We start from the raw sequence: 20,356 nt of genomic DNA, 5'->3' as shown, positions 1-20,356 counted from the left end.
AAAAAAATACAACTTCGTCAATATACTGGAAAGACGCATTTAAAGCACTTTTGTTTAGGGAATTGTGCACGTTTTCCATCAGCACAGCATTGTGGGTGCAAATCATATAATCCACTTCCTCCACTTGAAGAAGCGCCATTTTCGGCGTTGTCATACAGCATGTCGCTAATGTTTATGACATAATAAGAACGAATTTCAGTGTTTGTTATTCTACGTTAGCTTTCCAAGTACTATATGAAAGATGGGGCGAAAGAAGAAGAAGCAGATGAAGCCATGGTGCTGGTATCCTTTGGTTTGGGGAATAGACAAAACGCATGAAAGGAAAGTGAGTGCTCGAATGTTTAGCAAGGTAGCTAGCGAAGTAAGATAATGTAGGCCTCACAAGACCTGTTCGCACTTTTGATACTTTGTCGTATTTCTGTAATACTGTTGTTGCAATGTAATTTTCCAACACTCTTTTTAGTTTTATCTCAACAAAGTAAACTCAAATGGTGTATATTGACGAACATTTTAGGTTGAAAACTAGCTATGTTAGCTAAGTAGCTAGCGGCATTATTAGTTAGCATAGTAACTTATTGTATTCATTATGTAGCTATCTGCAACTACCCAGTTTATGACGCTTAGTCGGCATACCTTGTCTGTCATAGATGGTGGTCAGAAGTTGTGCTCAAAGAGTAACTATACCTTACGTTCAATTAAAGGAGCAACGTTAATAGCAGGGGGGAGGCGCCCTCGATTGAATGAAGCCAACTAGCTAGCTTGCTAACGTTAGTATATACTCTATGACATTTCCTTAATTCACAACTTGAAGGTATTGTAATCGAGATTTCGATGATGAAAAGATCCTCATCCAACATCAAAAGGCCAAACATTTTAAGTGCCATATATGTCACAAGAAGTTGTACACTGGTCCGGGGCTGGCAATCCACTGTATGCAGGTTGGTATTCACATTAACAACATGTTGGTTATTCATTAATCTGTGTGGTCATACCTTTTATTTGTTATATGAATCATTGATGGCGTGGGTCATGTGTCTTTCAGGTTCACAAAGAGACCATCGACGGGGTCCCCAATGCCATACCTGGAAGGGTAGACATAGAATTGGAAATCTATGGCATGGAAGGAATTCCAGAGAAGGATATGCAGGAGAGGAGACGGACATTAGAACAAAAACAGGGTTAGTTAGTGTCAATGTAATTTCCTGCATTTGTACTGAGAACCATAGAAGTCTACAGCCAGAACAAATCATCTTAAAGAACTACTGTGTGGCTAAAATACCCCTTTACTTTGTGTTCAGAGAGCCAGAAGAAGAAGCAGAATCAGGACGACTCTGACGAGGATGACGACGATGATGATGCTCCAGGCCCTTCGTTCGTTCAGCAGCAGATGCCTGTTGCCCAGCCCCAGGCTAGCTATGTCCCTCCCATGGCCCAGCCAGGCATCCCCCCCGGGGCCAGGGCTCCAGGCATGCCACCAGGAGCTTACTCAGGTAGAACATGGGCTGAATGGCCATACGATTGCTGTGTTCTGCCAGTAAAGACATTTGCATCAAGTAATGATGATTGGCAAAAATGTTCAACTGCTCTGAATTGTGAATGAATCATGCCCATTCTGAACAAACCACAAACTGGAGAAGAAAAAAAATTTCCCAGCATCACCAAATAATGGTTAATAAATTATACCTGGTGTATTGGTTAAAATCTAGTTTCCTTTTCTTCCCAATGCAGGAATGCCCCCTATGATGCCAGGTCACGGTGTCCCGCCCATGATGCATGGGATGCCCCCTGGTATGCACGGAATGCCACCAGGGTGAGTACTAACTCATACTACTCAGTGGGTGACATTTTCCTCCCTCAATGCGTTTGCTCACTCTTTGCAGGAGTTAAATGTCGCCCTGAACTGGTCCGTCGCTGCAGGATCTGCCTTATCATTAAAACATCAGACAGTTAGATTTGATCATTCAGATTGTAACTCACACCTGTTGGTTTGATCTCCTTACAGCATGATGCATGGGATGGGAGGGATGATGCCTCCAATGATGCAAGGGATGCCTGGTATGCCACCAGGTAAGTGCTGTCGGTACCCCTCTTCCCCTCCCTTACTCCAGTCACTCTGTACCCAGTGGGGTGGAATGGCATTGACAGGGGATAGAGCGCTGTGGCTGTCTCTCACCTAGGACTATTCTCCTATATGAGGCTTGTGAGAGAGCTGACAATTTCACAATATTAGCATAGAGCTGGGCGACGTGGACACATCTATTTAACGATAAGCTTACAACATGAATGTGCACCACAGTTTTAATATTACCCTTGAAAATACTACTACTACTTTGAATGTTGTAGCTGTCAATTGTCCGGTTATCAAACTTATTTTGTTTCAAACTTCACATTTCTCTAGTAGGGCCCTATAGGTTATTTATCATAATGAACGATATCAGCAAAATGCCCACGATAAGTGGTTATTGTCCTAGCTCTAGTAGAGCAAAATCATGTTCATTCTCAATTCTATCATGACCTAGAAACGACCTGCTATGATATTTGTCATGGATTCCCTAACTTCCTGGAGAAAGGACTGTGATTTGATATTGAGACCTGATGTCTTGTCTTCAGGAATGCCACCCCACATGGGTCACCGTCCTGGTATGCCCCACATGGCCCAGGTCCCCACCCCGGCAGGGATGCCCCGACCCTCCGCAGCAGCCCCTGCTGCCGTCAGCAAGCCCCTGTTCCCCAGCGCAGTACAGGTGGGTCACCTTGCCAAGAGGCGAGGTGGGATGGAGCTGTATCTTGTCATAACTGTCTCATTGGTTTACTTTGTTAATTTTAAATGGAATAATTTACCAAGAGGATTTCCTCTGTGTTAAGATGGTTGTACTGGTGCGCTCATCTCAACTCAGGCACATGCATACTATCAGAATATCATCATTAACCTCTTAAGTCCACCCGACACGCATGCGTCCCATCTAGCCATCTGGAAATGCAAATGCGCTACGCTAAATGCTAATAGCACTCGTTAAAACTCAAACGTTCATTAAAACACACATGCAGGGTACTGAATTAAAGCTACACTCGTTGTGAATCCAGCCAACAAGTCAGGTTTTTAAAATGCTTTTCGGAGAAAGCATGAGAAGCTATTATCTGATAGCATGCAACACCCCGAAATACCTGAAGGGGACGTAAACAAAATAATTAGCATAGCCGGCGCTACACAAAACGCAGAAATAAAATATAAAACATTCATTACCTTTGACGATCTTCTTTGTTGGCACTCCTAGATGTCCCATAAACATCACTGTTGGGTCTTTTTTTCCGATTAAATCGGTCCATATATACCCTAAATATCGATCTATGAAAAGTGTGTGATCCAGGAAAAAACAGCATTTTAAAACACAACGTCATTTTTTACAATTAAAAAAGTCGACGATAAACTTTCACAAAACACTTCGAAATACTTTTGTAATCCAATTTTAGGTATTAGTAAACGTTAATATCGTTAATAATCTATCAAATTGATCACGGGGCGATGTGTATTCAATAGCTCCACGTCTTGAAATCATGTTCGGAAATTTCTACTCCAAAACATCCTGTCGGAGACCGGAAGGAATGGGCTCTCTCTTACTCGTTTGACCAAGAAACAAAGCCCAGGCAATTGACAAGACTGGTGACATCGTGTGGAAGCTGTAGGACTTGCAATCTCAGCCCCATGTAATTTGTTTTCCAATAGACAATACATGCAAGTGGCGCATTGATATATTTTCCAGTTTTCGGTGATCAGTTTTTCTTGCGCTTTTCGATGAAACACACGTTATGTTATAGTCACAGCCGTGATTTAACCAGTTTTAGAAACGTCAGAGTGTTTTCTATCCACACATACTAATCATATGCATATACTATATTCCTGGCATGAGTAGCAGGACGCTGAAATGTTGCGTGATTTTTAACAGAATGTTCGAAAAAGTAGGGGGTAGGCTTAACAGGTTTAATGGTGGGGAGTAGGCTTGGGCAGTATCCAGAGTGTCATGCCTTCATACTGACCTTGTGCCCTATTGGTATATTCGGTAATACCGGCACTGAACACAAAGGACATTATTTTCAAACCCCAACTGAGCTTTTGTAATCCAAAGGTTAGCAATGCTAACAAGTACATGTAAAATCCCATAGAATGCAAACTAAATGGTAAAGAGCGCATTGTGAACATGTAGATGGCCTCTGACCTAAACTATTTTCAGGACAGACATCCCAGCTCACAAAGGTCTAAAAGTAACTCAGAGATGTTACAGTTTGCGGACCGCACAACACAATTATTAGACAGCAAGGCTCTTGATCCAAGAGGGGATTTTCTGCTGTTACCGGCAATATAATTAATTTTGTAAGACGCTAACCACTTAGCTGGATAGCTAACTAGCGACTAAATTAGCAAACCAAATGTACAGCTGCAGAGCATTTAGCACATTTTAGACTGTTTTTACTTCAAAGTTATAAAACACCTAGCTGGTGAACATTTAGTTGTGAATAACATACTGTGACCTGATCACCTGGCGTGTGCTGCATAACAATGAATGACTCACAAGGCTCTGGTGTCTCGTTATTGTGTGCTTGTAAACAAACACCATGTGACTGGGTACTAGCTTCATAATGAAAAATTCTGACAGGTGAAATGAAATACGCAATCATTATCTCTTACCATATTGCACAAGTTGGCTGTGGGTATTTACTTGAAATGTAGCAACAAATATTCATATTTATGCAATCTTCTAAGAAATAGTTACAACGGTATTGAAAAACCATCCTGTGGCTATTTCCAAATACCCCAGTAATATGGTATACCGCCCAAGCCTAATAGGGAGCAGCAATAGCAGAGTTGTATCAGTAATGCATCCATAGTAAGGAACTATAGCTCATTATCAAAATGCCCTCTCCTCGTTTTCCTCTCCAGAGCTGCTGGTATTCACTCTAGGTTCTGCTAGTGTTGTTCACTCTGCCTCTCTTCTTTATGCTGCAGATGGGCTCTCATGTTCCAAACACCATCACAGCCTCTCCCAGTAGCACTGCAGACTCTCAGTCTGCTGCCTCTAAGCCTCTGTTCTCTAACACGCCACAAGTAGGCAGGACTCTTTCACTTCCATGTCCTATAGACTCCTGTGGCATGCAGCGTATCAGCTTGATTTGGTTGGGAATGCTACAAAATGTCTGTGTTTTGACATATGAACTTAAGTTAACATATTCAACAGGCTTTTTGTCATTCCGTGTGCATTTTTGTGAACCGCTCCACCAAAAGGATGAGCTGACGATCGGCTTTCCCTTAGGAGGACTTGCTGCATGCCTGTGTGTGGCCTGCCTTAGTTTTCTTAGCACTGAATTGGTGATTTAAAATATGTATTTTTGTTTAGGCACAGCTTGCTTTCTGCTTATTTTCCCCCTCCCCTGACTTGTCATGGATTTCCTCAGATGGTATTTTGCACAATGCAATGCTCATCAGCAATGTGTGATATGATATGAGTTTTTCTTGAGTGTCTCAGCTGAACTGATATTTTCCAGTCATTTAAAGTGCTAATCTGTTCAGCGTTAGTTTGATGTACAGTGCACTCTGCTTGTGAAAATCTGAGGAATCAACCAATCGCTTGTTGTGGTCAAAAACCATGGGACAAATTCTGTTTAGAAAGCCCTTCTAAGGAGTCAGTAGGTCAAATGTCTGAATATCTGATTCCTATGAGAGGAGAGCATTGTAATCTGTGTGTGTGTGATCATGATGAGTCACTCACCCATCTGACAGTACATCTTCCTTCCGGTCTCCCAGGCTCAGCAGAGTGCCTCTGGAGCTGTGCCCCACAGCGCGCCCTCCACCTCCTCTGACCCTCCCAAAGCAACATTCCCCGCCTACACCCAGTCCTCTGCCTCCTCATCCTCCTCTAACCCCCCTAGTAACACTGTGGCCAAGCCCCCCGCCACAGTGACCAGTAAGCCAGCAACCCTCACCACCATGAGTGCAACCAGTAAGTTGATCCACCCTGATGAGGATATCTCACTGGTAAGTTGCTCCTGCTTTGCGTTTTGCCCTTTCACAGTAAGTAATGAATGAGAAAGTACATTTTTTTTCTCTGTCGCGTTACTGTTGTTACTTGTTATATTTGTTTAAAACAAATTAGTCAAATATAATGTAATTGAGTTGTGATTTGTCCTTGCCGTTGCACTGAAAGGGATAGGCTAGTGTTGTGTCCTGTCTAAGAATCCTCTCTGTGTCCGTCTGCCCGGTAACAGGAGGAGCGACGGGCTCAGTTGCCCCGGTACCAGCGTAACGTGCCCAGGCAAGGGCAGGTCCACATGTCTGCCCCTCCTGTGGCGGCCGTGGGCGGCATGATGCCCCCACAGCAGGGCATGCCCCCGCAGCAGCCTGGCATGAGGCACCCCATGCATGGTAAGATGTTATGGCATCACTAGACCAAAAAATTAACTGATGGAGAGAAACTTGTAGGCTTTGATGGCACGAAAGACCACAAGTATCATACCAGTTAACATGTTTTTTTTGCGTTTGCTTGCATTGTGATTGTGATGTTTCAATATACTTCCTCCTCCCTCCAGGTCAGTATGGTGGTCCCCCCCAGGGCATGCCTGGCTACATGCAGGGCGGGATGCCTCCGTATGGGCAGGGCCCTCCGATGGGATACCAAGGAGGGCCTCCCATGGGCATGCGGCCCCCCGTCATGTCTCCTGCGGGACGATACTGAAGCAGTCGCAACGACCCGACCCCTCACTAGGTTTGGAGGTTAAACCTTTTCTCACCTTGTGCTTTTTAAAACTAGCCCAAGCCAATGAGCTGTAAGACCAACCAGTGATGGTGAAGAAAAGTATTAATGAAAAAAAATATATATACGCAGCACACGGACATTTAACATGACATCTTTAATGGGGAAAAACATAGAAACAACAAAACACACAAAACAACTTGTTGATAATGACAACTTTGTCGTTGTGCAGATTTGATACATGTATGGTGTTTTTCTTCTCATGTTTCACTCAGGTTTGTAGAAGTGAAGTGTGTTAAATATGGTTCATATTGTTTTGACTGCTCGCTGCTGGAGTAACATGATCGTATCGCCCTCCCCTTACAAAAAGGCAAGTTTCCTGTAAATATATGATTTTCTGTTGTGTAGAGTAAGTCGGTGATGAGGCCCTCACAGCACACTTGTGTGTTGTTGGACGCCCTGTCCCCAACCGTATGGTTGGTGAGGGTCCTCCTTTATGATGATGATTCCAACTGTTTAGTAGTTTACCATGGATTATTATTATCTATCAGTCTCTAGCTTCATTCTTATTTCAGGTTTATTCCATGATCAAAAGGGTAACTTGTGTGAACTTATTCTCTGTACTGTTTTAAACTATCTATGTTGTAATAAAACTCACTTAAAATCCAACACTGTTTTCTTCCTGACCCATGGATGGGGATGAGGCTTCATGAAGGTTTGTACCATGGAGGTTAGTACCTTCATCATGAAGGTTTGTACATAAATGTTGTATTTATGAAATATTGTTCAAATAATAGAATGTCAACATTCCAGATCTGGTATTTTTAAACATGTTTTAATATACAAATTGTCTTGATGCAGATACGTTTATAGCCTGATGTTCTTTAATAGTAATTCAATCATTTAAACCTGCACCCTGAATCAGTTTATCTTCCTCACCTTAGGTTCACTAACATTTGCATGCAAGTGCTCTATACTCTGTGAGTGGTTGATGATAAATATACATTTTACTTGATGTCGGGTGTATTTTTCCTAAACCACCTACTCGCCTACTATACCGTTCAGGAGTTTAGCTTTTCAAGTCAGAGGGCCTTATTTGGTGTTATTCCACTATGGTGCATCAGTGTTTCCCCTATATGTATTTAGCAGCTGCGTTGTGCCGCTGCTAAACCGTAGCCGCCACTGCAAAAAATAAATTGGCCAGGAATATAGAAACGATAATGGCGCAATATATTTGAAGACTAAAAATCGCCAAAATAAAGACTAGACAGTTGGAGAAGGTAAAAAAAAAAAAGTAATGATATAGGGCCCCTTTTGATTTGGTTTGTCATTTAGATAAATTAGGAACAATGCATAAACCATGGCAAAATGTGTCGAATTGTAGAACATTTGTTTTTAGAACAGCTACAGTTTCTCTGTGGCTGAGAGGAGGGCCGCTAAAATGTGCCATTTGCCATGCCCACTACCCCCACATGCTAACTTTGCCACTGCTGTTGGAAAAAAATACTAGGGGAAACACTGCATAGCATATTAAAATCGAAAAACCATTACTTTGAAACTTTTTGTAAGCCCATGTCTATTTTGATGGTAATGTCCTTATCTGCTTTTCAGCCTAAAACACAGATTTCTTGCGAAACAGGTCAGTTATATCTGTAAGTACCCATTCCCTTACCATAGTGTGGCTGTATCTTGCACCGGGTGTACCGTTTAGTAGTAACTAGTTATTGAATCTGAAGTAATGCATTTTGGGAGTTTTTCCAAGATTTGTACATTGTTTTGAGTATTGTAGAGTTATTCTAAAGTACTTGCTCAAGATTTGTTACACCATTTGGTTGCATACAAATATAATGAATGTTGAATGCTGTGGTGTGCCATTGTTGCCTCTTTCTGTCTGGTGGTGAAGGGGGCAGCTTGGTGGAAACTGGACACATTTTTACCCCACTCATTTGGTAAGTAGGATTTCACATCGGCTATGATGTACAGTGGCTTCAGAAAGTATTCCTACCCCTTGACTTGTTTCACATTTGGTTGTTACAGCCTGAATTTAACGGATGAAATAGATTCTCACCCATCTACCCACAAAACCCCATAATGGCAAAGTGAAATGTTTGAAAATTAAATACATATGTATTCAACCCCTTGAGTCAATCAATACATGTTAGAATCACCTTTGGCAGCCATTACAGCACATTTTCTGTTCACATTCACAGTTTTTCTGGGTAAGTCTTAAGAGCTTTCCACACCTGGATTGTATTATATTAGCATATTCTTCAAACTGTCAATTTGGTTGTTGATCATTGCTAGACAGCCATTTTCAAGTCTTGCCATAGATTTTAAAACAGATTTAAGTCAACTCTTAATTAGGCCATTCATTAACATTCAAGCAACTCCAGTGTATATTTGACCAGTGTTTTAGGTTATGGTCCTGCTGAAAGGTACATTTTGTATCTGTGTCTTTTGGAAAGCAGACTGAACCAGGTTTTCATTTGGGTTTTTTCATGTGCTTAGCGCTATTGTTTCTTCTTATCCTAAACTCCCTAGTCCTTGCTGACGACTAGCATACCCATAACATGATGCAGCCGTCACCACCATGCTTGAAAATATGAAGAGGGGTAGTCATTGATGTATTGGATTTGCCCAAAACGTAACACTTTATATTCAGGACATAAAGTACATTTCTTTGCCACGTGTTTTATGCTGTACAGGCTTCCTTTTCACTGTCATTTAGGTTAGTATTGTGGAGTAACTACAATGTTGGATCAATCATCAGTTTTTGATCACAACCATTAAATGCAAATGTACCTTTTTATTTTGAATTTGCAGAACCATCTCATCTTTGCAGATAAATATTTTGTAGGCATTTTGTAATGGTGGGTGTGGCCTCATGGTGAAATCCCTGAACGGTTTCCTCTTCGTAGTGACTGGGTGTATTGTGTGGTAGAAATTCTAATCAATGAGGAGAGACGAGGTCAAGCACCAATCAGGACATTGCTTTCCTTATTAATGCGTTTTGAATAAAGTATAGAGTCATTGCTTCTATAATGATAAGGCTGGTCGGCTCAACACTTCCAAGTGTTGTGGTGAGTAGCTCTGACATACGAAGAATACATATCTTTTATAGAAAAGATACGCCCTTTTAGTCTTCCTGACAAACAACAGATGCATGGAATGGGTCACAGGGTGTAACTTGATATATGAGAAAGGAGTATCCCACCAGATAGCATTTGCTTTGAAGTCTGTTCTTATTTAGTTTGGCCCCTAAGACGAGGCTCCGATCTCATTCCTGGTACTTCAAAGCACCAATTAATTCTATGGCATAACTCAATTGTCAACTCAAGATACTTCCATCTCAAGTAAAACCCCTTCTTGACCACACGCCTGGACACAGGGGAGTGAGCCTCTAGGTCACATATGTCAGAGTCAAGGCCCGCGGGCCACATCCGGCCCGCAAGAAGGTTTTTTACGGCCCCTGGGATGATCTTGATTTATTATTAGAACCGGCCCGCAGCAAGCCGGCAGCCCGCAGATCTTTTACACGCACCAATACTACATTTCCCACAATGCAAAGGTGACGCACCGAGCAGTAGGCTGCTTCATTTCAATATTTATTGGCACAGCAGTCGTCAGCATCACAGTAAAATTAACTTTCAGATACCCATCAAAAATGGCAAAACGGAAGGTGGATACTGAGAACCGGGGGTTTCAAACAAGGTGGGAGTCGGAGTATATGTTCACGAAGGTAGCTGGAAAACCTGTGTGTCTTCTGTGTGGAGAAAGTGTGGCGGTACTGAAAGAGTATAATCTGAGACGACATTATGAAACGAAACACGCGGACAAAAACAAGAATATGGACATGGAACAAAGGCTACAAAGGCAGAGGAATTAAAACGAGGCCTCAAATCTCGACAGGCTCTGTTCAAAAAGCCAAATCACAAGGCCAGGCTGCTGTCAAGGCCAGTTTTATTTTGGCAGAAGAGATCGCTAAATCAGCCCGGCCATTTACGGAGGGGGATTTCATCAAAACTGCATGATTAAAGTTTGTGACGAAGTTTGCCCAGAAAAAGGCAACTCTTTTTAAATGTGAGTCTGAGCAGAAACACCATTGCCGAGAGAGTAGACCAGTTGTCCATCAATCTAAAAGAGCAGCTTGTGAAAAAGGGAAAAGATTTTATTGCATATTCCTTGGCTGTGGATGAGAGCACCGACATTTCTGACATTGCCCAGTTGTCAATTTTCATCCGCGGAGTGGACTCCAACCTAAGCGTGACAGAGGAGTTTTTGGCTTTACGTCCTATGCATGGCACAACTACGGGCATGATTTGTATGAAGAGGTGTCAAGATGTGTAAATGAGATGGAGCTGCCTTGGGAAAACTCTCGTGGGTTTGACAACCGACGGAGCACCTGCGATGTGTGGACACAGGAGCGGACTGGTGGCGAAGATACGGGAAAAGATGCAAGAGGAAAACGCGACAGGTGAGCTGACAGCTTATCATTGTATCATACACCAGGAAGCGTTGTGCGGTAAAGCCTTGAAAATGGAGCATGTAATGAGCATCATCACGCGCACAGTTAACTTTATCAGAGCCAAAGGTTTGAATCACCGCCAGTTCAAGGCATTTCTGACGGAGTTAGAAACGGAGCATGGTGATTTGCCTTATCACACAGAGGTGCGATGGCTAAGCCAGGAAAGGTGCTTCAAAGATGTTTCGAGCTTCGTGAGGAGATTTGTCTGTTCTTGGACAGCAAAGGGAAAGACACAACACAACTCCGAGACGAAATGTTTCTGTGTGAAATGGCTTTTCTGTGTGACATTACGAGTCATCTGAATGCAATAAACTTGCAGCTGCAGGGTCGGGATCGTGTCATCTCTGATATGTACAGTACAGTGAAGGCATTTAAAACCAAACTGACTCTGTGGGAGACGCAGATGCGGAAAGAAAATTTGAGCCACTTTCCCAGCTGCCAGACCATGAAAGAGAAGCTCTCTACCAGTGCGTTCCCGAGCACACAGTTGGCTGATAAAATAGGTATGCTTGCCGCTGACTTTCGACGCCGATTTGCTGACTTTGAAGCACAAAAAGCAGGTTGGAACTGCTCGGTAACCCATTTGCTGTTGACGTGGAAAGCTCACCACCAAACCTCCAAATGGAGTTGATTGACCTCCAATGCAATGATGCACTGAGGGCAAAATATGCGGCAGTGGGTGCTGCGGAGTTCGCCCGTTTCCTCCCGGCACAATGCCCCAGCTGCGCATCCAGGCTGCTCAAACGTTGTCTATGTTTGGCAGCACATACCTGTGTGAACAACTGTTTTCTTTGATGAACCTGAACAAAACATCACACAGAAGTCGACTTACTGCTGAACACCTCCACTCAATTCTGAGGATTTCTTCAGCTCAGAGCCTTACCCCGAACATTGATGAACTTGTGGAAAAGATGGGACACCACCAAGTATCACCCTCAACCTCAAACAAGTGAACATTACTGTGCAATCACATATTTAGAGTTTTTACTCAGTTCAAGTTTAAAAGTTAAAATTTAATATTTGTTTTCACTGCATGTTACTTCTCCTTAAACAAAGTGTTGTTTTTGATTAATAGATTTTTGCACTTTATTTTTTTTTGTATTTCAATCCAATTATATTTTAAAAATATTTCAGTTGAGTGGATGATAGAAAATTGCTATTATTGTTTTTTCTTTGAAGTAAATTTAGCCCACTTTTGCTAAAATAGAAAATATAGTCTACTGATGGTGCCTTGAATACCGGTTTCTTTCATTTAATGTTCATGTTATGGGGATATTTATATAAAGGAAATTTGTCTTTTGTGTCTGTTGAAAATTAAAGATTACTGACAGAGCCATAAGAAAATATTGCTTTATTTATCTGATCATATTGTAATATATTTGTTAGGTTTTCAGTAGGTTCAATTAGGTTCACTAGACTATATGCGTCATTTAAAAATTTTTCAATGAACATTCGAACAGTCCGGCCCTCGTCTTGTAGCTGATTTTTTTATTTGGCCCTCCGTCCATTTGACTTTGACACCCCTGCTCTAGGTCATACACTCCCGCAGGACCGGTGCAACATCAGAGATGACATACAATGGTTCCAGACACTACCCCCACATCTTTTCTCAGACCTTATCTCCCCCAAGGAGGGAGTGACTGGCTCACGGACATTGTGGAGAAGTGGTTCCTCATCAATCGCGCCATCCCTTCACATGGTTTAGAATAGGTAGACACATTCACATATGAAGACAATGTTCCCTCCTGTCATATTTCTCTTTCTGATATTTTCTGATATTCTGCATAGCACCAGCGGCATGTGAAAGACGAGCCTGACTTCTCCCCTCTCTGGGCCCCAGCTGAGGGAGGAAGTGCAACTACCAACACCAGAGTCCAAAGGGATACATTCTAATAACAAGCATATCATATAAGAATATTATGCAGATAAGACATCTTAATTATCTATGTTACTTAAGTCTTCTACCACAATTGATATACCATCCAAAGTGTTAACTTCACCATGCTCAAAGGGATATTCAATGTCTGCTTTTTATTTGAATTGTACCCACCCCAATAGATACCCTTTGCGAGGCATTTGAAAACCTCCCTGGTCTTTGTGGCGAATATGTTTTGAAATTCACTGCTCAGCTTCGGGGACCTTTTTTATATGTATGTGTGGGGTACATGATTGAGAGAGTTATTCAAATCATGTGACTTAAGCTAATTTTCGCTCCTGAATTTATTTAGGCTTGCCATAACAAAGGGGTTGAATACTTTTTGATTCAATACGTTTCAGCTTTACATTGAATTAATTTGTAAAAAGTTTTTAAAAAACAATTCTACTTAAACATTGTGCGGTATTGTGTAAGCCAGTGTCACAATCTCAATTGAATAAATTTTAAAATTTTGGCTGTAACACAAAATAGAAAAAGTCAAGGGGTGTGAATACTTTTGGAAGGCACTGTACATGATGGCTGTTGTAAAATAATGATTGTAAAGTTCATTTGAAAACACTCCCAGACCATATTACGGTAATGTTTTTTTTCTTCAAGTTATGATCATTGTTTACAGATTTTAATAGATTATTAATAGTTATGGATTAAAGTATTTGGCCTGTTGGATGTTGTCGTTAACACTCGTCCGAACTCATCTTCCAACTTTCGCAACAATGCTCAAAACTGTCTTGGATGTGCTGCTGTGTTAAACTGTTACTCGGATTAGCTTCACCATTATAATTGAATTCTCCCCAGTTACAATTGTCAACATGCATCCTATAACGTTATTTTAAAGGGAACATTGGCCTGTTTGTTCATTAACTATACATTTCACATAAAACAAATAGACATGTTATTTCACAAGACCATGTTGGCAGTATCACAGTTTCTCTCCATTTGCTGATGTGCATAAATTTATCCTAATGTAAAAATCCAAATGCTTTGTATCAAAACACACTATTATAAGAATAAATCATGTGTATTGTGTACAATTTTTAGTGTCTTTTTTTCAAGCCTATCTTGTTAAAAACCCGTTTTATACCAGGAAGAGGACCGATCTGAACCATCTTTGTAAGAGGACCACTAGATGGTCTTGGGTCGTGAACTTGACTTTCTCAAGTAACTTTGCAACATCTCCCATGACGTTACAGTGAATAGTTGGTCATTTGTGGTATGTTGTAACTTTTATAACATTTTTTAAACCTTAAACATCTTCAAAGTAACTCTTAGCAGTATTTGGCTGAAATTTACAGATTTTTGCAGCTTTACAAATGGCTAAATACTCCGGATTTTATACTCTTAGTATAAGGTCAACACACTTTCAGTATTTTGCATTTGCAGAACCATCTCATCTTTACAGATAAATATTTTGTAGTAATTATGTAAAGGTAGGTGTGGCTTTTTGCTATGACACTTGAGGGGTAGTTTACAAACGACTCTTCCTGTTTAGCGTTAAGGTTTGAGGTGGAGAAGTTCCTGTAACTTGTCACCAATTTCCCCTCATCTGGCTGAGACCCCCCCAGTCAAGTGAGTCACACAACAATTCTAGTCTAATACTCCACTTATGTCTGAGGCTCACTGCATACTGCTCAGTGTGTGATAGCATCGTCATATAAGAACAAGGGAAGTCATTATGACTCTTCATCTGACAGGGGTTTGGCTGCTGCTCATCACACATACAGTGTTGGGTAAGTCTTGTTTCTGCAACTTTTGGTGTGGGGTTAGTTTATTGGGAACTGTGTTGGCCACAGGAGGCTGCTGAGGGGAGGACAGCTCATAATGGCTGGTGTGAATGGAATGCCATCAAACACACAGACACGGGTTTTGATTTATTTGATACCATTCCACTCCAGCCATTAACACGAGCTTGTCCTCTCCAATTAAGGTGCCACCAACCTCCTGTGGTGTTGGAATTTTTCTTCTGCCATTGCAAGTTTTGGATGACTTTATCATGGAGTAGTTTAATGCCTATAAAACAGCACTTGTTTGGGTTAGTTTAACCAGAGGTCTGAAACTGTTCTATATGACTACATTGATCATTATGCAGACGCTTTCTTGACCACGTTAGGGAGGTCCAAACTATGCTGTCAGTACAGTTGGCTTCCCTTATATGACCACCAACAAGCCATAAAAAACAGCCGTCTAAGGCAGTGCGTCTCAATGCTAGAGGCGTCACTGCAGACAGCCTGATTCGTTTCACAATTGGCCGGCCGAGATTGCGAGTCCCATAGAGGGCTCACAGTTGGCCCAGCTTCGTCCGGGGGGTTGCGCCTGGGTAGGCCGCCATTGTAATGGCACTGCCTAGTTAAATAAAGGTTAAATAAAAACGGGGAGCTAACATTGTATTACCTTCTCTAATGTTGCCTCCTAGTGTTCTGTGATATGGAATTCCTGGAGAGAACGCAGGGTGACTCTATAGAGTTCTTCTGTATCTCTGAGTTCAATGCCTCCAAGCCCATTGGGCTCTACCTGAAACGCAAGTGGCTGCAGCCCAACCAAGAGGTCCTGTTCATGTTTACTGAACAAAAGCCTTCGTTTTACGGTGACGTCAAAGAGCGCATCCATGTCACGGGAGACCCGAGTACTCACCGGGTCAACGTGACCCTCAGCCAGCTGAAGGGAACAGACACAGACCTCTACTACTGTGAGTTTGTCTTCCCCGATGCCTCCAGCGTCGATCAAAAGATTCCAAGCAATATGGAGTTCTTTCTGTACGTTGATAATGTTGGTGAGTATTCTTTATGGATTCCTTCATTTATTTCCTTTTTTATGTTTCTTGATACGAATAGAGTTATTGACACCATAATCAACAGTCACAGTAGCCTGCGTGTTTTCCTTTTTTTGTTGTAATAACTCCAGACGCCATAGCTGAGCCATACCGTTCATGTTATGCATCCTGCCACTGCTTCCTCCTTAGAATAGCCCTGGCTATAGCAACATACTCTCCTCTACTCCGCCCACAAAGCCAGTCATACTAGTGTTTGTTTCCCATCTGGAGAAGATGTCCCAGACAACAAGATGGATGTAGGCCTGATAGAGACGTGCGCCGGGGGGTCAGCTGTCCTCCCCTGCCTCGCCCCCTACGGTTCCCCCTCGGCCATGGAAGGGGTATGCCTGAAGAGGCGGTGGGGCCGGGCTCCAGTGGAGGTGCTGTTCCACTCAAAGCGCCCCTCTTCCTCTGCCTCGTTCCCCCCAGAAGAGAGGCTTCACCTGGGCACGGGTCTGGGCGGCCTGGCATACAACCTCACCCTGCTAAAGATGCAGCCGGAAGAGAGCGCCTTTTACAGCTGTGAGCTGCTGCTCCCCGGCAGGTCCGACAACAGTGCCAGGCTAGGGAGATACGTGTACTTTGTGTCTGTGCAAGGTGGGTGTTTATCATAGGGCTAGTGGATTCAACCCTAATAAGACACCTGATTTATATGGGGCCAGTGGATATAAACAAGTAAAACTTGATTTAGTAAGGCTTGTTCATTCGTTGAGCTTACACATCACATTGGGAACCTTCTTTGTGTGCCTATGCGTTGTCTGTCTATACAAGTTTTTGACCAGACCTTTACGAAAAGTCTCCACTTCCCCTCCCCACATCGGTCTCTATACTCATTTTGAAAATAGACAGATGCAGTAGGAAAATGGGGTCAGTGGTTTTGGTTTTTAAGGGATAGTTTGTGGTTTTGGCAAGGAACCCTATCTACTTCCCCAGAGTCAGATGAACTTGTGGATATTTTTTTATGTCTGGTGTCTAGTATGAAGGAAGTTGGAGGAAAGTTTCGCGAGACAATGCTAACTAGCGTTAGCGCAATGATTCAAACTGCACACAGACAAATGGTATCCACAAGTGAATCGGCAAAAATCCCAAACTATCCCTTTAAACTGTAAATTCATGCCAGTACATGTCCAGGTCATCTGTGGAAGCTGTTTCTATGACGCTGTATTGTTTATTAACTCTAGTAGCCAATTCAGTAACTCAGGTAACAATTATCAAACAGACAATGGTCTGTTAGTAATTAATTTAATCATACACAGTATATGAAAGGTTGTCAATGTATTTTTAATTTAGGAAGTGATTTGACATTCTTGAAAGTCTGACACTACATATTGCTCATTGTTTCCCCAGGTGTTAGGTGTAGCTGTACTGGCTACACTCCACTGCTCTATGCCCTTTCTGCTGCTGTGGGGTTGCTACTCATGTTCCTTATGGCCCTGGGAGTGGCTCATTATGTGAGTAGGACTGTAACCTACTTACTATGGACAAAAGGATTGACACAGAATATTATTTATATAAATGGTAGCCACTCCAATTTTTTTGCTGCTTTTATGGTCATAATTTAAAAAGCGTTACAACCTCACATTCTGCATATTTCTCATTCATATGACATTTTATAAAGCCACTCTGTAACCTCTATGGTTGTTGACTGGGGAGGCATGATATTGTAATGTATATAGGTACTTACTCATTTGGTAGCTACTGTATTCCTCAAGTGACAAATTGTCAGTACCATAACACTGATTTCTGACAGGTATGACTAAGTACCAGTGATTTGTCAAACACATCAAATTGAGGAAGAACGCCACTGAATCAAAGCATCCATCCTCTTACGATTCACATCATTTCACACTTTCACCTGCTGCCTTCTCTGATTGGCTTCTGTCCTCTGTCAGGGTAAGACCCGAGGAGACCGTGTAAAACCGCAGCCCCACCAGGCTTCCATCTACGAGGAGATGGTTGGGGTGCGGCCCCCCAACCGGAATGGAAAAGTGTCTCCCTCTGAGTTCTCAACAGGAAAACCACAAAGAGGCCCGAAGAGTCACCGCTAGTATCTGAAACTGCGAGGAACAAGGTCTGCCCAATCTCACCAACACGGTGTTTGACTATAACTACAACTTACATAACCTTACATTTGGACAAACAAACATCCACCTAACTTAGTTTGTTGTACTGTAAATGCTGTTGTGGCGTTATAAACAATGTTTTGTATTTGATGTAAATGCTGGCAGTGAAATGTTGTAGCCTTGCTTTACTTTTTGAAAAGGTATTGTATTTAAACCAACAAAAATATTAAGTGTAATACTTGTCTTTATTAGTGTTGTATTTTGACATGGTACATTTTTCCAGTCATGGAGATCCTGTGCAGGAAACAGATAATCATGGCCATTCCAATTTATACCTGGTGCTAACATCCCGTCCTTTGTCCACATTCTGAGACAGATGTAGACTATTAAATGCATTGTGGTCCGGTAAATTGTGTAGACTGATAAAACCTTTATGGCGTCAAGATGTCTCAATATTTTGAATACTGGATGGGACCAGGAAACCTGGTCTTAATGCGGACTGGCTAATATGTGGACAAGTTCCAGGACACATGCTCGCAACAGGGTGCCTGCCTTTCTACATTGAGTTTGTTACCATGCTAAATATTGGAAATTAGGGGGGTGTTGTGGCTTCGTCTCTAGAGGTGCATTAATACTAATGGCCACATGAAAAATCAAGACTACACAAGAAATCGACAAGACGCTTTTTAACAGCCAAGAAAAATGTCAATTTATTAATATAGTCCGAAAGAAGCTCCATAACTCATGGAAACATGTTTTTTCCGGTGCATGTCATTAACAATCACATTCTACGAGGAGAAAAAAAAAACATTAAAAGCCACAACTTTCTCAGTACAGACATTTCTCCTTAATGTTTCTTTTTTTTAAATAAAAAGGCAGAGTACCACCTCCTCCCCCCTTACAAAAACCAGACCGCCTTAAAAGTCATGGGCTTTTTCTCAGTATAACCCACAGTGCTTTAGCAGAAGGATAAGCGCTCATTGCTTAAGGATTACACAGCATGGCGAAGCAATACAAAGTTTTGCCATAAATCTGATGAGGGGGAAGAAAATCTAACATAGCAAATTTGTAGCACAAAGACACACCCCTACATCAAACCCTGAACCCCAGAGTACGAGTTCCGGGCCCCAAGAGAAAAGCAGGCCTGGACTCTCCCTCCCACTTGTGCATAGATCATGATCCTTTAAAAACCAGCTACCCCCCCCCCCCCCCACACACACTTCAAATCTGTCTCCTGAAAACCATCTATTAGACAGAATCTCTTAACTCATTGAATATCTGCCACAGGAACAGAGACAGTAATGCACAAAGCTCCTGAAAGTTACAGGATGGAACCTCAAAGAAAATGCATAAGTAAAACTAATCACTGCCGTTTGACAATTAAAACCATTGATCAATTTTGTTTAAACGTAAAGCAATTTTTACATGTAAAGCACTCTACTTTCTCTCTCAAAGTTCATTATCAGTCATTTATTTGGTAAATTATGTAACCGCAATGGATTTTTAGAAGCAATGGTATATCATATTCTATTTAAATCCCTAACTTTCAGTGCCTGGAGTTACATTTCTCAAAGTTATTGTAATTTAAAACTCTCAAATTTAAATACAAATGGTGGAGTTTGAACTCTGGAAATCCTGGCCTTCCCGAGACAAGAGCCACATCTTTACGAGTGTGCAAGATAGTAAGCAGATTGCGTTGTCTTTTTACAAAGACAAAATTCTAATAATTCAATACATAGTCTGTCGACATCAAAAAAAAAAAGAGAAATGAAAAAGGACAACACTGATCAATCCCAGAGTTCTGAAAGTAGCATAAATCTTCATTTTGCAAAGTTTGTTTTATGTTCATATTTTTTTGATGGAAGATGGAATTTGTCTTTTTCAACATTTCAAAATTCCTTCAGACAAATGAAATGTTTGTAAACGACAGGGGGCTATGCATAAAGAAAACAAGATAGGCACCTCTGAAATGAGTCCTGTAACAAACTCATCTCCCCACATTATCCCTTTCCATTTCTCCATGAAGTTAAGAGATTACTAGTCCTACCATCTATGGCCACAATTCTTAGATCATTTTTTTGTGTCTTTTTTCATGACATTTGTATGTAATCAGAACAAAATGGTGCAATACTCAATGATAATCCTTGTTTTGGATTATTCCACAATAAAAGCCACTAAGGTAGATAAACATTTTACAGATAAAACAAAAACTTTTTTCCCATTAAGTCCTTGAGTAAACATTTACACATGAATCGTCACCCTCTCCCCTCGTTTGTCTACGAT

At 41.6% G+C, this 20,356-nt stretch overlaps 2 protein-coding genes and 1 non-coding gene across 5 annotated transcripts; all 3 read left to right on the top strand.

Moving 5' to 3' along the window:
• Window positions 1-107: 107 nt before the first annotated feature.
• LOC115142459 (BUB3-interacting and GLEBS motif-containing protein ZNF207-like) lies at window positions 108-7,412 on the top strand. 2 transcript variants are annotated; one of them, XM_029681946.2, is made up of 11 exons: window positions 108-282; window positions 812-938; window positions 1,043-1,178; window positions 1,299-1,490; window positions 1,729-1,810; window positions 2,003-2,067; window positions 2,611-2,744; window positions 5,003-5,101; window positions 5,798-6,028; window positions 6,259-6,415; window positions 6,580-7,412. In XM_029681946.2, the coding sequence occupies exons 1-11, from the start codon at window positions 242-244 to the stop codon at window positions 6,723-6,725; spliced, it is 1,410 nt and encodes a 469-aa protein (XP_029537806.1). In that variant the 5' UTR covers window positions 108-241; the 3' UTR covers window positions 6,726-7,412. The 2 variants fall into 2 exon arrangements, with proteins under 2 accessions (XP_029537806.1, XP_029537807.1); XM_029681947.2 differs by lacking the exon at window positions 5,003-5,101.
• On the top strand, window positions 2,089-2,217 carry LOC115143824 (small nucleolar RNA SNORA49). The gene has a single exon (XR_003865720.1). It is a non-coding gene; the product is annotated as a small nucleolar RNA SNORA49 (small nucleolar RNA).
• A 7,342-nt stretch (window positions 7,413-14,754) lies between the features above and the next one.
• On the top strand, window positions 14,755-18,299 carry LOC115142460 (uncharacterized). 2 transcript variants are annotated; one of them, XM_029681948.2, is made up of 5 exons: window positions 14,755-14,931; window positions 15,615-15,971; window positions 16,242-16,607; window positions 17,358-17,461; window positions 17,903-18,299. In XM_029681948.2, the coding sequence occupies exons 1-5, from the start codon at window positions 14,877-14,879 to the stop codon at window positions 18,056-18,058; spliced, it is 1,038 nt and encodes a 345-aa protein (XP_029537808.1). In that variant the 5' UTR covers window positions 14,755-14,876; the 3' UTR covers window positions 18,059-18,299. The 2 variants fall into 2 exon arrangements, with proteins under 2 accessions (XP_029537808.1, XP_029537809.1); XM_029681949.2 differs by having other exon boundaries at window positions 14,757-14,931; window positions 16,245-16,607.
• Window positions 18,300-20,356: the final 2,057 nt, after the last annotated feature.

The sequence above is a fragment of the Oncorhynchus nerka genome, linkage group LG15, assembly GCF_034236695.1.
Source record: "Oncorhynchus nerka isolate Pitt River linkage group LG15, Oner_Uvic_2.0, whole genome shotgun sequence".
NCBI classification, from domain to species: Eukaryota; Metazoa; Chordata; class Actinopteri; order Salmoniformes; family Salmonidae; genus Oncorhynchus; species Oncorhynchus nerka.
Note: the sequence above shows the minus strand (reverse complement) of the source record. Positions and strands in the feature narration are given on the sequence as shown.

What these genes read in the sequence shown, in the direction of transcription:
- LOC115142459 (XM_029681946.2), top strand. Translation starts at nt 242, where the DNA reads ATGGGGCGAAAGAAGAAGAAGCAGATGAAGCCATGGTGCTG. An exon ending in ATGCACGGAATGCCACCAGG is followed by an intron (nt 1,811 to 2,002) that starts GTGAGTACTAAC and finishes ATCTCCTTACAG; the next exon opens with CATGATGCATGGGATGGGAG. An exon ending in CTGATGAGGATATCTCACTG is followed by an intron (nt 6,029 to 6,258) that starts GTAAGTTGCTCC and finishes GCCCGGTAACAG; the next exon opens with GAGGAGCGACGGGCTCAGTT.
- LOC115142460 (XM_029681948.2), top strand. Translation starts at nt 14,877, where the DNA reads ATGACTCTTCATCTGACAGGGGTTTGGCTGCTGCTCATCACACATACA. An exon ending in CATCACACATACAGTGTTGG is followed by an intron (nt 14,932 to 15,614) that starts GTAAGTCTTGTT and finishes GTTGCCTCCTAG; the next exon opens with TGTTCTGTGATATGGAATTC. An exon ending in GTACTTTGTGTCTGTGCAAG is followed by an intron (nt 16,608 to 17,357) that starts GTGGGTGTTTAT and finishes TTGTTTCCCCAG; the next exon opens with GTGTTAGGTGTAGCTGTACT.